This window comes from Equus caballus, chromosome 4 (genome assembly GCF_041296265.1).
Source record: "Equus caballus isolate H_3958 breed thoroughbred chromosome 4, TB-T2T, whole genome shotgun sequence".
Classification (NCBI taxonomy): Eukaryota; Metazoa; Chordata; class Mammalia; order Perissodactyla; family Equidae; genus Equus; species Equus caballus.
The window spans coordinates 62,412,282-62,426,759 of NC_091687.1; the positions used below are offsets into that span (position 1 = coordinate 62,412,282).

Sequence of the window (14,478 nt, forward strand, 5' to 3'; positions counted from 1 at the left end):
GACTTGTGCTCTGGAGGGGCTTGCGGGGCAGGACCCGGAATCCCCCGGGCGAGCCGGACAGGACGCGGGGTGCAGGGGCGCCAGCCTTCGGTCCCCTGAGAACCCCCAAATGTCTGTCCCGGGGTCCTGTTGGGGCAGCCGGGCCCCTGTTGCCTTCCTTGGGAGGAAGGCCCTCAGCTCTGGCTCCTGGTCCCCATGGCCCCCCAGCCCAGGGGAAGCCCCAGGAGTCTCCGTGGACCCGGATTTGGGAAATTTCTTGGGGCGCCAAGGTGAAAAAGTGGTCTTTCACTGCCAGGGGCCGGCGATCCCCAGGATCCCAGCCCGGCTCCTCAGAGGCCTCGCAGCCGTCCCGGGAACGAACGGACACAAAGCGGGGAGCAGGCCGCGCCGCCTCGGTGCCCCAGCCTCTCTCCGCTGCTCGCCCGCCCCGCCGGGCGGTCGGCCTGGAGGCATCTTGGAGCCTCCGCCAGTCCCGGTCCCCGAAAGCCCGCCGCCGGGGCCAAAACGGAGGTTCTGTCCTCCTCCCCAGCCCGGCCGCCGCCCCGGAGACTCCACCCGGCTCCCACCCTGAGAAGATGGTGCAAAGAGCTGACCCGCAAAAAGTAGAAAAGAATCAATATATTTTATTTGGCAAAAAGTTAAATATCTCAACACAACAATTTGGTCAGTAGGCCTTGAGGTAACTATTGCAAAATATACAGTGTACGTTCAGCCCGATGGGAACCCCAGATTCATCAAGGATACAAATCTACAGTAGCCCAATGGCGGTTTCATAGTGTATAATTTATTATCAATAAAATTAACTCCGTTACAATAAGCATTCATTTCCCCCCAATTAAAATTAAAAGTAAACCATAGGTAGTAACCTTCTGCACATTTGTATAGCTCCGAATTTCCTCACTGTTGGTCTGGTGCAAAACCAATATTCAAGCTTGTCTGATTACTTTTTCTTTAATACGTGCATGATATATACAATGGACAAGACAGGTCTATAGAACGCATAGAGATGAAAATGCCCGTGTTTCAAAAGTGGAGAAAACCATGAATCTATGTATCCTGGAGAACACTTTCTCTCTTTTTATAAAAATTTTATTTCACTGGGAAATCCTTACAGCTAGTTTACAATCAAAGGTTAACAGCCTAGTTATACAGAAGACACATCCCACTACAGAGCTATACTCTATGCAACTGTTTTTCCCCTTCATAAACAACCTGAGTTCAAATTGAATTCTAGCTTTCACAAACACAATGGGTGCGTCACCCAGCACAGAAGTTTGAGTCACAAAACATAATTACCACAATAAAACACAGTGTTCAAGTATCTGAGCAGATCGCTCTGCCGCACAAAGAGCAAATTAAATTAACTACACAGACTAAAAACCATACAGCTCGCCGTCAACAGTTGTGCATTATAAAAAGGTAGTTTTTTTTTTTGTTTGTTTTGTCAGGAACAGGTAGATTTTTTCCCCCAAATATATACAAGCTAGCACACGCAGCCATTAGTGCTAATTCCCCCCCACCCCTTTTTGCCTTATAGAAAATGGAAAGCTTACAATACCTCCTCCATCAAAACGGCAGAGGCCAAGGAGCCAGCCTGAGCAGGGTCTGCCAGGGGGAGATGAGGCCTGGCGTTCAGAGCCCCTTTGTGCGGGGTGGTGGAGGCTGGGGTGGAATGGGGGTGGGAGAAGGGGACAGGCAGTCCGTCTCTTTCTCTCTAGCTCGCTCGCTCTTTTCTAAATGAACTCCGGCCGCATCACTCGTCTTTCGCTCGGTCCTTATTGATTTTCTTCATTTTCATCCTGCGGTTCTGAAACCAGATCTTGACCTGCCGCTCGGTGAGGTTGAGCAGTCGGGCCACCTCGTACCTGCGGTCCCTGGTGAGGTACATGTTGAACAGAAACTCTTTCTCCAGTTCCAGCGTTTGGTGCTTCGTGTAGGGGCATCGCTTCTTCCGCGTGGAGCGCGCGTGGAGCCAGTTGGCGGCCGGGTTGCCTGCGGGGAGAGAGACGGGATTTAGAAGGAGGAGAAGCACACACCCCCCTCCGCTGGGGGCTAGGGAACCTCCAGGGGTCTTCGACCTAAGTGCAGGACGATGCTGAGTTGGTTAGGGAAGGCGGCTGAGTCTTGGACACAATGGAACCCTGGCAGACAGACGCAGGGACGGTCACTTACAATTGCACGCAGTAAAACCTCGGATCCCCCTCCCCTCTGAGGCCCTCCTTCCTCCTCCTCCTTCCTCCCACTCTCCGCACATGTATAACGAGCGAAATTTGGAAACAGATCTCCTTCTTGCCAGGCAGGGAGAAACCACGCTGCCGTGTGTTCACGTAGGAGGATTAATATCCTTTTCTCCCTCTCACTGACTCTGTCTTCTCTCCCCCGCTTTTCCTTCTAACTCTCCCCGCTCCTTATTTCAGCTTCCTGGAAGGCCACGGGAGCTGCGCAGGCCGGCATAGTGCCCCTGGGTGCCCCAAGGCCGTTGATCACTTCTCCACTTTATTTGAATAATCTGGCAGGGGGACCCTCGTGGCCCGGTCGCCTGCAGCCTCATCTTGGGCAGGATTTACGCCGCCACTGGCTGAAGGCAAGAACTGGAGGGACTCGGCCTTCTCCCCTAGCGTCCCGGCTGCAGTTGCTGTCGCTGCTCCCGGACAATCTAGACGCACAAAAGATTCTCTCTGCCGCGCTGCTTTCGAAGAAACGGCCCAAAGTATCTCTGTGCTGGTCCCGGGTAGCCGGAGAAAGGGGCGGCTGGTCTTGGCTTGGCCCGCAGCGCCCGCCCCGCCCCCTCTCTCGGTAGCAGCCGCCTCCCCTCCCCCCAGCCCCGCGGGCCCACTTGTCACTGCTCTCTGGACTTGGGGCCCTATCCGAGGCGTCCCAAACAGCGGCTTCGGGCTCCTGGCTCCTGGTCCCTGCTCAGGAGGCTCCCAGAGAGGGCGAAGGCAGGCTTGAGAGAAAGCTGGTGGGCCGGCAGATCCAGGTGGCCGGCGTGGAGGCGGCGGCCGGTCTGGCGGGAGGAGACACTTACTGGGATCGATGGGGGGCTTGTCTCCGCCGCTCTCATTCTCAGGATTGTTTTCGGAGAAGGCACCTTCGCTGGACTGTTTTTCTCTATCAACTGGAGGAGAACCACAAGCATAGTCAGTCAGGGACAAAGTGTGAGTGTCAAGCGTGGGACAGTCACCCCTTCTGGCCGACAGCGGTTCAGGTTTAATGCCATAAGGCCGGCTGGAGGGCAAGCCCGCGAAGGAGAGCGCACCGGGCGTGGGCTCCAGCCAGGAGCGCATGTACCTGCCGTCCGGCGCCGCCGCAGCCACCGGCGCCTGGGGGTGCACGTAGGGGTGGTGGTGATGGTGGTGATACACGGCTGCGGGCACCGCGTTGGCGCCCGCCGCGTGCACCGGGTTCCACGAGGCGCCGAACACCGCCGCCTTGGACTGGAAGCTGCACGGGCTGAAGTCAGGGTGCTCGGCCAGCGCGGCGGCCTGCCGTGGGGGCTGACCCAGGGCCCCCGGCGCGTAGCGGCCCGCGCCCAGCTCGTCTGCGGCGTCGGCGCCCAGCAAGAACGAGTCCACGTAGTAGTTGCCCAGCGCCCCGGTGGTGGCCATCGCCGTGCCCCGCGCCCGGCCTGCCGGCCCGACCCGCGGAAATTATGAAACTGCAGATTTCATGTAACAACTTGGTGGCACCAGGGGGGGAAGTACAGTCACCTAATAAGTTGCCGGCGCCCGCGCCCCTATTGGCCGCGCGCGTCACGTGCCCGCCCGGCAGAACAATAACGCGTAAATCACTCCGCACGCTATTAATGGCCCGGTGTTTTGCAGTCATAATTTTTATAGCAAAAGCCATATGTTTTTATGCAAAGGGATCGCGGCGCTCCACGATCGGGTTTGTTTTAATTGTGGCCAACGAAGATTAAAAGATCAAATCTGGCCTTGCCTCTGTACTCCCTCCCTCCCCTCCCACCGCCACCACCAGACACACAGTTCTTAACCGGACTATTTTATACCACAATTAATCACGCCATCAGCAAGACGCGGGTCCCGCGTGCGAGTGCGGCCAGCGGAGCCCCTCACATAAAATTAGACAATAATTGAAGCCATAAAAAAGCAGCCAAGTCGCATTCTCGCTCTACTGTATTTAAATCTATATTTATGATATTTCATAAGGAATTATTGTTTCAGAAGCCACACAGGCTGGTGGGAAGTTGGGAACCACCAACAGATTCTTTTTCCTCGCCGTGGCTCCAAGCTGTAAAAATTTATGAGGACTTGGAAAGGTTAAATTAGACTGTTGTGTTTGGTTGGCGAGCTCCCTGTAAATAATCCCTGCGGTTCCCGGAGATGCGAGTTTACCCCGGGTCCGGCTGCGAAAAGTCAAATTCAACATAGTATCCGTCCCAAACAGAGCCACCACCGCCCCTGCCCGAGCGCGCTAGGCAGGGACAGGCTGCCGAGAGGGCACCGCCTATTGTGGGCCCCTGAAATTTGCCGAACCCGAGCACAGGGCGCCGGGGCAGCTCCCAAATTCTCCGCTGCGCCGCCAGCGAGGGCCCCAACCAGGGGCGGCCGGAGAGGGAGCAGCCATCCGTCCCTGAGGCAAAGGGGTGGAGGGCCTGGTTGTGCCGCGTGTTCCGCTGGAGCCCGCGCACACACGCGCCCAGCGTGCACTGTTCACTGTGAGTCGGGAATCACCATCCCGGGGCGGACGCACGAGGCGACCTAGTCCTGTGCTGCGACCTCCAAGGCCCTAATGCTGAGCTCGGCAAGCCTGGTGGCACTCCCTGAACCACAGCTGGGGAAAAAAGCAGGAGGCAGCATGAGTGGAAGGAGAGCCTGGCTTGCGGAAAGGCAGCCCCGCCTGAGGGACCCCGCGGCTCCAGTAGCTGGGAGGCCTGCACCAGAGCGGCTGGCCTCGGGACTCAACATGAGTCCTTCAGGGTGCCTGCCTTCCTTGCTTCCTGGCCACCGCCCCGAGCCCCGCCTCGGTAACCCACCCGGCGGGGCTGCTCAGCAGAGTTACAAGACCCAAAGCGAGGCGGCCCCAGCTCAAGTCCAGGGCTAGAAATTAAAACGGGGAGGGGCACGGAGCATTGACTTTAATCCCATCCCTTAACTTGGCCAAATTGAGGAGGGTATTTCTCACTCCCTAGAGTCAGGGGTAAATGAAACGGCCTCGCTTCTCTGTTAACTGGGGGAGAAAAAAACCCACCCCAAATCCGAAGAGAAAGCGACTCCTAAAAATGGGGTAATTAAATTCACGTGCGAACACTGTGCCTGCAAGAGTGTTTCTCATTAGTCCACTTCCCTGGCGGCGAGGGCGGGCGGTCTCGGCCGTTTCCATCTCCTTTTTGCCTTCATCTTCTCTAATAGTTCCAGTAATCTCCCCCAAACCCTGATGCGTCCCTATCCCGGGTGCAGACCCTTACGTGCCAGGCTCTCCCCGAGAGTGAGGCTGCGAAGGCGCCGGGAGACCAACCGGGTGCCCCTTCCTCCGCCCGCGCCGGAAGAGGGAAGTGGTGGACACAATGAACTCCGACGTGGCTGGTCCTGGTCGCCTCAGCCCCCTCCCCCCTAATATTTTCCTTTCCCTGTAAATTCCTCCGGTTATCCCCACCCCCACCGCAGCCCAAGGTATCCCAAACGTGGAGCAGTTCGCGGAGCCTCCGAGAGAGTTTCATTAAGAAAAACTAACCTTGGAGGAAACCTTCGCTCCTAATTGTAAATGTCTGCAAACGAGCTGGACACGCCTGGCTGCCTTTTGCACTTTTTGTACCCAGAAAAGACAAGAGTTATTAGCATTTTTTTCAAAACAAAAAGGCTGTTCTTTAAATGGCCTTAGCTCCCAAAATAAGATGGTTACTAAGTAGTTAGCAGGCGTTGAGTGTTAAGTTGTCCTTACTGGTGCTCAGAAAGTGAGAAAATCACAAAACGAAATCTCTCTCTTCATCCCAGAGGTTTGGGGAGAGAATATTCAGGCTTTTGTGTCTGCTTTTATTTTGGAAGTGAAAAGAATTGCGTGCGCATAAAGAAAGAAATTGATGTAATTACAAACCGCCTCTTCTCGCCTGAGAGTTCTAAAACTTCGGCCTCCAAAACAAATCCAATACTCAGGTCCAGAAAATGGCAGAGGAGTTGAGGGGAACGCGGTGTGCCGGCCTTTCAGATAACAGTTCCCGGGCCCACTGCCGCAGCTGCGAAGGGAAGCACCGCGCGGTGGGCGTGAGTCTGAAGGCCCGCGAGTGTGTGTTTGTTGGGGGTGGTTAGGGAGGGTTGGAGGTTATTTTCAGTTCTGGGTGGCGAGAACGGTCCGACTGGCTTCCAACGGTGGACTACAACTTGGAACAAGGACTCAAGTTTGTATTCCAACGGTTCTGGAATTTAGGATCCCTTCCCCTATTTTTTGAAACAGACTGGCGCTGGAAGGGTCCCCTTCTCTAGCACCCATCCACACAAGGATGCCATATCTAACATCCTCTGAACCTGATAGAAGCTAGTGGCAAGCAAGCAGCCAATGTTTGCCCTAGCGGGGCTCCCTTATCGCGGGTAAAGCCCGAGCCGGGATCGGCAGGCCCGGGAGAGCCGAAGAAGCTTCCCCGCGGAGTCCTCTGCGTCGCCAGGCTCCACCGAGCCTGGCTGGGCCTCGGCCCAGGTCCTAGCCTCAGGTCCTCAGTGAGGCTGGCGAAGGCCTCCTTGCCCTCGGTGTGGGCACACAAAAACACCGCGAGTGCCCTCTAATCCGCTCTCTTAGGCTGCCATTGCAGACCCGCGGAGTAGGAACGCAAGGCCGCCGCCATCCGGTCGTGATCGTAACCGAGGCCTTGTCTGCGCAGCGGCACACCAGGCCCAGATCCACAGCCCTCAACAGCCGCCCCACGCGAACCCTTCTTCGGCAGATTCCGACCTTCACTTGAGCACGCAGAGAAAAATAAGACCCCCTCAGGCTCTCCCAAAGCCAGCCCTGGATCTCTCCTGAAGGAAGAGTTGTGGAGGATAGGAGGTGGGAATAGAAAAAAACAACACAGAGAGACGATGAAAGAAAATTAAAGGGAAGGAAGGAAAGAAGGAAGGAATAGAGAAAGAAAAAAGAGGAAGGAGGACAGGAAAGGAAGGAAGAAGAGAGTCAAAGGCAACTCCTGGGAGTAGAGAGTGGCTTACAGACAGAAGGGTAAGTGGCAACGCCAGGATCCCAGCCCCCCCCCCCCCCCCCCCCCCCGTTCCTCCTAGTTTGGCCTGAGTCTCAGCTGGCAAAGGGATCTTTCCTGATCTCCTACCTGGATTGGGGCTGGTGGTGTCCCAGGCTTGCAGGAGAATGGCGCAGTCCCTGGCCAGGCGCAGGCCTGGAGCGGGGTAGGCCCAGGATGGAAGCGTGCGCCCCTGACCTTGAATGGCTCGGGGCCCAGAATTCCTACCACGCCCCCGGCGTCCGCTAAGGAGCAGCTAACCTGACCATACCTGCTCAGGCCTAGGTGGGGATGGGGAGTGAGGCCAGCAGGCTGGCAGAGCTCTGAGAATGAGGCAGGGTCGAGGCTCCTGAGTGGGAAAAGCCGAGGTTGCCACTGCAGGCCTGGCACGATCAGGGCCTGGATGCCCTGCCTGGCCCGGCCCGGCCCGGCCCCCGCGCGCACGGGTACCTGGAGACGATTTCAACTGAAGTAATGAAGGCAGTGTCGTGCTGTCGAGAGAAAGCTGGATCCCAACAACAGGAAACTACCTAAATCACCGACCAGTTCTGATGCTGCCCGCGCGGGTCTGCCGCCCGCAGCCTCTGCCGCCGCCGCCGCCGCCGCCACTGCCGCCGCCAAAGGAGAACCCTGAGGTCGCGCCGGCCCGGCCCCTGGCCAACCTGCGCCCGCCGCTGCTACTGCGTGCCCCGGGGATGCCGCTAAGGCATCACGGAGGGAGAAGCCACCGGCCCCGGTAAGGTAAACCTGGGAAAGGGAGGGAAGGAAGATAAAAGAGAGAAAAATGGAAAGAGGGGGGAAAGCGAGAAGAGCGGAGAGAAGGAGCAGTGTACGTGCTGGTTTCCCAAATTTTGCAGGTCAGCGAGCAGGCGCCGAGCTGCGGCAGCCCTGGGCGGCTCGAAAGCGCCAGGGACAGCACCGAGGCCCGCTCCCTGTCTGGTCTCGGCCTCCCGCGCTAGCTCCCCGCGGCTCGCTTTCCCCCCTCTAGCTCACCGCCAGCCAGCCAGCCGGGGCGCGCGCGCCCGCGCCCCCTCCCTCTTGCTGTCGCCCCCCCCCCCACCTCCCGCGAGCAGGAAACGCGTGGCCCCGCGGAGAGCGACCAGGTGGGGGAGGACACGCTGGGGGAGGGGGTGCCCGGGCCGCCCCACCGCGGTCTACCTAACCGCTGAGCGGACACCAGGGACACGCTGTGGGCCCAGCCTGCTCTCCGGATTCCTAGTCTGGGGGTCATCTAGGACCAGGGGACCCACAAAATAACCAGCCTCTGCGAGCCTCCCTAGGGCTCCCGAAAGAAATCCTGTTCGGCTTCCTCTGTCTATGCAGCTCCCCTCTCAACTGAAACCACTGGTCCAAGACAGCCACAATCCAGATATACTAGCAAGTCATAAAACTGAACAAAAGCCGACAAACCTTACGGCACCAGGGCTATAGGGCCCAGACAAATTACGACCGTCTAGGTAATATTTAAATAGATGCCTAAAGTAATTGCAGGGGGCGCAGGCTAGTCCTCCTGTTGTAAAAGTGGTGGACGGGGTAAAGTGGAAGGTGAAGATAAGAAGTCAAAAAAAAAAGAGGTAAAATTAAAAAGCTTCATTCCACAGCTTTTATTCTTCTATAAGAACATAAACATCGTCTTTTTTTCCACGCACAGCAGCATTACAATATTAATTTATTCTGATTTAAGATTAGAAGTAAATAGAACTAGAACTAACATTTATAATAATGATAGAATGCATTTGCATAAAACAAGATTGGCAATTTTTCATAATAATAGACATTTATACAGATTTGTATTTATAGTTTTTTCTTTTTCTGCACCTACAGGTTTGACCCTTTTATGCATGTAACTTCACAGTATAAAGGAAATCCAACAATGTCTCCCTTCTCTAGCTATTCTGCTTGCTCCTGCCCTCCTCGGCTTCTGTGAATTTTGGAAAGAAAAAAAAGAAAGAAAGAAAGAAAGGAAGGAAGAAGAAGAAAATTAAAAAGTGAAAAAAAAAAAAAACCCTCCACAGTTAGGAAGAATTGTGGTGTGCTTGTCGTGTGTTACCACTGGTAACAGTTATTCAATCACCAAAAAATCTGCATGTATAAACAAAACTACATTAGATTATTTACCTACAGCCAGAAGGATGTGGAAATTCAGGGGTCAGTGAAATAATTTAGTTCCACAATGCAAGACCTTACACAAACTGGAAGAGAAGTTTCCTTCTTCTGGTCATTCTTTTTGTTCCTTTTAAAGCTGGAATATCTTACAGAGGAAGGAAAAATTAATCTTTCTGACTTTTCAATTTTCCAGTCAGCCGAAGTCAAGCCCTTTTGCCAACCTGCATGTCCATGCCTATAAGCCCTTCTCTTTGCCAAGGAAGAAAGTAAGAAAGAAGAAAGAAACCCAGAGGCCTGTATCCCCTGATTAAACACAGCCCAGCACTCCAGGCCGGCGAGCCCGGTGGCGGCTCCTTGCACCATTGACCTCAGGCCAGACACCTCAGAGCCTACAATGGGACCTCGGCCTTCCGGCTAGGTTTGCCCGGGGGGGCCCCCCGCAGGAAACCAGCTCCAGTTCCACCGGGAAAACAGGGGCCATTTCGAGCATTGGAACCCCCCCGAGACAGCAAACCATCCCAGTCACCACTTGACACTTAGGACAATATCTATCTCTATAGAATTTTAGCGCGATATGGCTTTTTCCCCCAGAAAACAACAAATAAACCAGCACCAAGCAAACGGACAAAGAAACAAAAAGTCAGAACAAACCAGCCCTGCACAGATGTAACGGCCAGGAGATGGCGAGTGTGGGAGGGAGGAATGGGGCTCCGGCACAGGTGCGAGTTCCTGGGCAGAGGCCGAAGACAGAGGGAGGAGAACAGCTCTCTGGAAGCGAAAAAACGGCGTTGCCTGGAGATTCATCAGGAAAAATTAAAGTTGGCTGTGAGCTCCCGGATCCGGTTTTCTCGGTTCATTTTCTTCAGTTTCATCCTGCGGTTCTGAAACCAGATTTTAACTTGTCTGTCCGTGAGGTGGACGCTGCGGCTGATCTCTAGGCGCCGCTCTCGAGTAAGGTACATGTTGAACAGAAACTCCTTCTCCAGCTCCAGCGTCTGGTGCTTCGTGTAGGGGCAGCGCTTCTTCCGGCCGCTCTTTGCAGTGAGCCAGTTGGCTGCGTTTTCGCCTTTGGAATTGCCTGGCATTTAAGAGAATAAAGAGGGGAAGGTTAAATCGAGGCCACGAGGGCTGCGCGCAGGGGTGAATTTAGGACGTCTCTGCCATAAGAGGGATGCCCTAAGTCACACAGCTATGCCCCTCTTGCTTGCCCAGGGAGAACAGTTCCTCCAAAAGGCATGTGCAAAATGAACTGGGCCTCCAATCTACACCTTTCCTCCCAATACACATTTTCCTCCACTTTTTTCCAAACACCTGTTTTAGCACAAAGCTGCCAGGCGCTTGCAGAATGAATGGCCTAGGAGGGCAGGCTGTATATCTTGAACTTAACGCCTTTCTTTGCTTCTTGCCCCAAGGCAGACGAGCATTTCCGCAGCCCCGAGGCTGGGGGTGCGAGGTGCTTACTTGAAAGGGGGGAGGGCAGCGGGGCTGTGTCTCACTCCAGCCCCCTGGTTGCCCAAGGCCCGTTGAGGAGAGGGAGAAGAGAACAGTTGGGACTTGGGAGACGCACGAAAAGCTGATCTGGGGTCAAGGGCCCTCCCTCACGTCTCTCCAGGAGCCAGGGACGTGCAGTCTGGGCGATCCCGAGTTCCAGGAGAAGCGAAACGGCCCCTCTCTGACTCTCAGCTCAGGGCCCCGGCGTCCGGGGCGAGATTTGCCTTTTCTTCTCCCCGAAACAAGGATTCCCGCCCCTCCAGCAACTTTGAAAAAAAGCATGGGGGATCGTAAACTCGAACTTCGCCGGTTAATGGGCTTATTTATTGGTGCTGGCGGCTGCTTATTTTGGATGCCTTACAAACATCCACGCTATCTGCGGGCGAGCTGCTTTCCCTCCCTCCCCCTCCCCCCGCGTGGGCCGCGCCTCGAAGACTGGGCCCAGACCACGGCTTGGGGTGCTCCGGGCCACGAAGAAGGGCACGTACAAGAGGGGGGCTGCTCGCCGGTGTCCTCGCCCCCAGAAGGGGTGAGCTGAGGCCAGCGTGGAGGACGTCTTGGTGTGGGGCGCTAACCCGGACATGAATTTTTACTGCGTCCCCACGCCCAAATATTAAAAAGCAAGTTCACAGGGTCAGCCTGCCTGCAGCTCGGGCCAAGGCCGGCCGGCTGTTAGGCGGACTCCTGGCCCTCTGTTCCTTCCCTTCTCTGGGTCTGCTAGTCTGTCTGCCCGCCTGCCTGAGGCCCTTCAGCAAGCCCTGCTTACCCAGGGAGTCCTTCTCCGGCGAGGCTTTGCTGCTCTCGGAAGGGGCCGGGGAGAGCTCTTCCGCAGCTGAGGACGAGGCGTGCGCCTCCTCGTCGCCCTGCGAGCCCCCGCCGCTGCCACCGCAAGCCAGCGTCGGGGCCGGCGGCGAATCGAGGGCTCGCTCCTTCCGGGCTGCATCCGCCGAGCCGGAGGCTAGCGAGGGTGGCGGGTCGAAGCCGCGCCCCGGGGGCTGAGCGGGGAACGGGCCGGCGCCAAGCTGCAGCGCGCCGCCGCCGCCGCCGCCGTAGCTCTTGCTCGTGCCATAGGCCTGGGAGAGGCGGAAGTAGCCGGGCACTGGCACCCCGCTGGAGGTGCCCAGGGCGCAGCCGTCGGGCGGCGGGCCCCGCGGGGGGAAGGGGGCCAGCTCGGCAGCGGCGGCCGAGCCTTTGGGGCATTTGTCCGCCGAGTCGTAGAGGCAGTAGGAGCTCTCCTCTTTGATGTTCTGCGCGAAAGAGCAAGAGGTGGCCTGGGGCGGGGGCTGGGGTGGTTGCGGCGGGGGCGGCGGCTGCTGCTGGGGCTGCTGCGGTGGCGGTCCCTCGGGTGGTTCCATCCGGCACGACCGGGGCGCGTCCAGCCACAGGTCTATAGGCGCGGGCGCGTAGCCGTGCGCCCCGGGACCCAGGCCCCCGTTGCCACCGCCGCCGCCCGGCGACGCCGCCTCATGACGCTTGCCTCCCAGAGCTGGGAAGAGCCCGCAGCTCTGCAGCCCGTAGGGCAAGTCGGTGGCTGGCGGCAGGTAGACCCCGCCGTGGGCGTAGTAGCCGCCGCCGCCGCCGCCCCCCGCGCCGCCGCCACCACCGCCAGCCTCGCCTCTGCCGGAGCTGATGAGCGAGTCGACCAAAAAAGAGTTCGCGGCGGGGCTCTCCGAGCATGACATTGTTGTGGGATAATTTGGCGAAGGGAGCAGATAGCTCTTTCTGGCTGACATTTCTTGTGCAAAACATGCTGAATACGATTAGCAATCCCCCCGCACCGCGGCGGGCGCCCGCAGCCAATCCTGAGCCAGAGTTTCCGCGCGACCACTCCCAGTTTGGTTTCGTAGGCGCGGGGCCGCTCTCCGAGGGCGCCCTCCGAGCCCGCGATTGATATAAATATGTAATCTGTATTGATGGGCCGCAAGACGCACACCCGATACCTCAGCCCAAAGGCCAGGAGCTGCGGGGGCTGCCTCAGCATGGCTGGTGGGGGGCCGGGCCCCTGGGCTCGCCCCGCCCATGCCCGGCGTGAGTCCTCCTGCGGGGTCTGTTTGAAGGGCCCTTGGGCCCCGCGCAGTTAACAAGTGGAGTGTTTATGGTGTGCACCCCAGCCCGCCTTGGGTGCTCCCTATTCTTAATTTGGAATCAGCCACTAACCTTTGGTGCACTCTAACCACTAAGGGGGCCTGTCGGGCCTCAAGCTCTTCCAATTCAGCTCTGGACCTGAAGCTGTCTCCCAAAAGATGTAGACCATGTCCTAAGGCCACCAGGACCCTCAGAGTGTCCGAAATCCAGAGTAGACGGGAAGATGGCTATTGCTACTTCTTTCTTGCATCCCACACAGAATTTTCCCCAAAACGCAATGCCCTGGCCTTCCACCCCCTACACTTCTCTTCCACTGGTCGGTTGATCCAGTTAGGATCTTTGCCTCTGGTGTGCTCACCTGGCTTGCCTTCTCTACAGCTCCCGTCGGTGGACCTTGGTGGGCTGGCACGAGTCGGGGGTGTACGCGACTGGCAACCTTGGCTGAAAGATTCCTCCACCCCTACTCCGAGACCAGAGCCAGGTCCAGATACCACACAACCTCATCACCCTGGCAGCCTGAGAGCTCATACGCAGTTTGGGGCAAGTGAAAGAAACATTGATCTTCAGAGTCTTTGGCTTGCCGGGAGGCGAAGACCTGGAGGGGGAAACCTGGTGGGGGGCGGCCGATAGACATCTCTGCCACACTCCTCTCCAGCTCTCCCTTTTAGCCTTGGCATTCGCACGCTCCCGGAGGCTATGACAAAAACCAGTGTCACCACACTCCTGCCTCTCTGTCCCCTCCCTTCTTCCCCCCTCCCCTCCCCTCCAAACCCGAAGCTGGGGCAGCCGTCACTCCCGCGGTGTGCGCATTTTAACGAGGCCCGCGGTGAGGAAATCCGTTCCCTGCGAGGCCGGGTTGGGCTCGTGTCCCAGTTATAGGAGTGTTCGGAGGCCAGGCCCTTTGCTCAGCAGACACTGGGCCTCCTTCGTCGCTGGCCGTGTGACCTGCTCTTAGTCAACTGGAAACGGCCGGCCCGGGGCGCTAGCCCCCAAGAGTGGGCCTCATACACGTCTCAGGAAATGCGACCTTTTCCGGCCGGATCCACTGGAGCCCAGGAGGTGGATTCTTGCCCCTGGCCTGCGGGCTACAGCTCTACAGGATGCCCCAGGCCTGCCGGCCCCGTCAGCTCCAGCCCAAGCAGAGGCCTTGACTTGCTGCTGGACGCCGGGATCCCAGGAAGCTGACCGCTCAGGCCTCTGCCTGTAACGGGAAAGACCCTTGCAGCCCGGTTGATTTGTCAGCACTTGGCCTTGTTCCTCCCAGTATGAACCCAGTCCGAGGAAGAAGCCGAGCCTGAGAGGACCCAGAGAGAGCGCACGGGAGAGCTGGCGGCAGAGCCCTGGCGCTAGCTTCTGAGATGCAAGTAGTCGCGAGCAGTTGCGGTCTCTGCCGCCTCGGCTGCTCCGCGCGCAGCGCCCGGAGGCCGCGCCACCGCTTGCGCTGCGCTCCAGCTACTTCTGCTGCGCTCCTCAGTGACTGGCTCTTTGGACTGGGCATCTAGAGTGGAGAGGAGGAGGACAGAGAGAGAAAGAGGGAGAAAGGCAGAGGGAAAGAAAAGGGAAAGCGTGAAAGAACTAGTTCTCTCCAACCGGACAGCGTCTTGAGGCCACAG

The 14,478-nt window shown here is 57.5% G+C and overlaps 2 protein-coding genes, 2 long non-coding RNA genes and 1 other non-coding gene across 6 annotated transcripts; 1 reads left to right on the forward strand and 4 right to left on the reverse strand.

The window, feature by feature from the left end:
- Positions 1-603: 603 nt before the first annotated feature.
- Positions 604-3,746, reverse strand: HOXA9 (homeobox A9). Of its 2 annotated transcripts, none has more exons than XM_003364827.5 (2): positions 3,029-3,740; positions 604-1,992 (listed from the first exon to the last, which is right to left on the reverse strand). In XM_003364827.5, exons 1-2 carry the CDS (start codon positions 3,606-3,608, stop codon positions 1,754-1,756), a joined length of 819 nt encoding a protein of 272 aa, XP_003364875.1. In that variant the 5' UTR covers positions 3,609-3,740; the 3' UTR covers positions 604-1,753. The 2 variants fall into 2 exon arrangements, 1 of the variants encoding a protein (XP_003364875.1); XR_011437898.1 differs by having other exon boundaries at positions 1,088-1,992; positions 2,173-3,746.
- A 2,211-nt stretch (positions 3,747-5,957) lies between these two features.
- Positions 5,958-7,384, reverse strand: LOC138923781 (uncharacterized). Its single transcript, XR_011437903.1, has 2 exons — positions 7,274-7,384; positions 5,958-6,971 (listed from the first exon to the last, which is right to left on the reverse strand). It is a non-coding gene; the product is annotated as an uncharacterized lncRNA (long non-coding RNA).
- Positions 7,385-7,646: 262 nt separating this feature from the next.
- MIR196B (microRNA mir-196b) lies at positions 7,647-7,730 on the reverse strand. The gene has a single exon (NR_032823.1). It is a non-coding gene; the product is annotated as a microRNA mir-196b (primary transcript).
- A 45-nt stretch (positions 7,731-7,775) lies between these two features.
- Positions 7,776-9,188, forward strand: LOC138923779 (uncharacterized). Its single transcript, XR_011437900.1, has 2 exons — positions 7,776-7,919; positions 9,008-9,188. It is a non-coding gene; the product is annotated as an uncharacterized lncRNA (long non-coding RNA).
- Positions 8,773-13,563, reverse strand: HOXA10 (homeobox A10). The gene is made up of 2 exons (XM_005614755.4): positions 11,547-13,563; positions 8,773-10,367 (listed from the first exon to the last, which is right to left on the reverse strand). Exons 1-2 carry the CDS (start codon positions 12,511-12,513, stop codon positions 10,093-10,095), a joined length of 1,242 nt encoding a protein of 413 aa, XP_005614812.1. The 5' UTR covers positions 12,514-13,563; the 3' UTR covers positions 8,773-10,092.
- Positions 13,564-14,478: the final 915 nt, after the last annotated feature.

What these genes read in the sequence shown, in the direction of transcription:
- HOXA9 (XM_003364827.5), bottom strand. Translation starts at nt 3,608, where the DNA reads ATGGCCACCACCGGGGCGCTGGGCAACTACTACGTGGACTCGTTCTTG. An exon ending in CAAGCCCCCCATCGATCCCA is followed by an intron (nt 1,993 to 3,028) that starts GTAAGTGTCTCC and finishes CTCTCCCCGCAG; the next exon opens with GCAACCCGGCCGCCAACTGG.
- HOXA10 (XM_005614755.4), bottom strand. Translation starts at nt 12,513, where the DNA reads ATGTCAGCCAGAAAGAGCTATCTGCTCCCTTCGCCAAATTATCCCACA. An exon ending in GCCGGAGAAGGACTCCCTGG is followed by an intron (nt 10,368 to 11,546) that starts GTAAGCAGGGCT and finishes CTTAAATGCCAG; the next exon opens with GCAATTCCAAAGGCGAAAAC.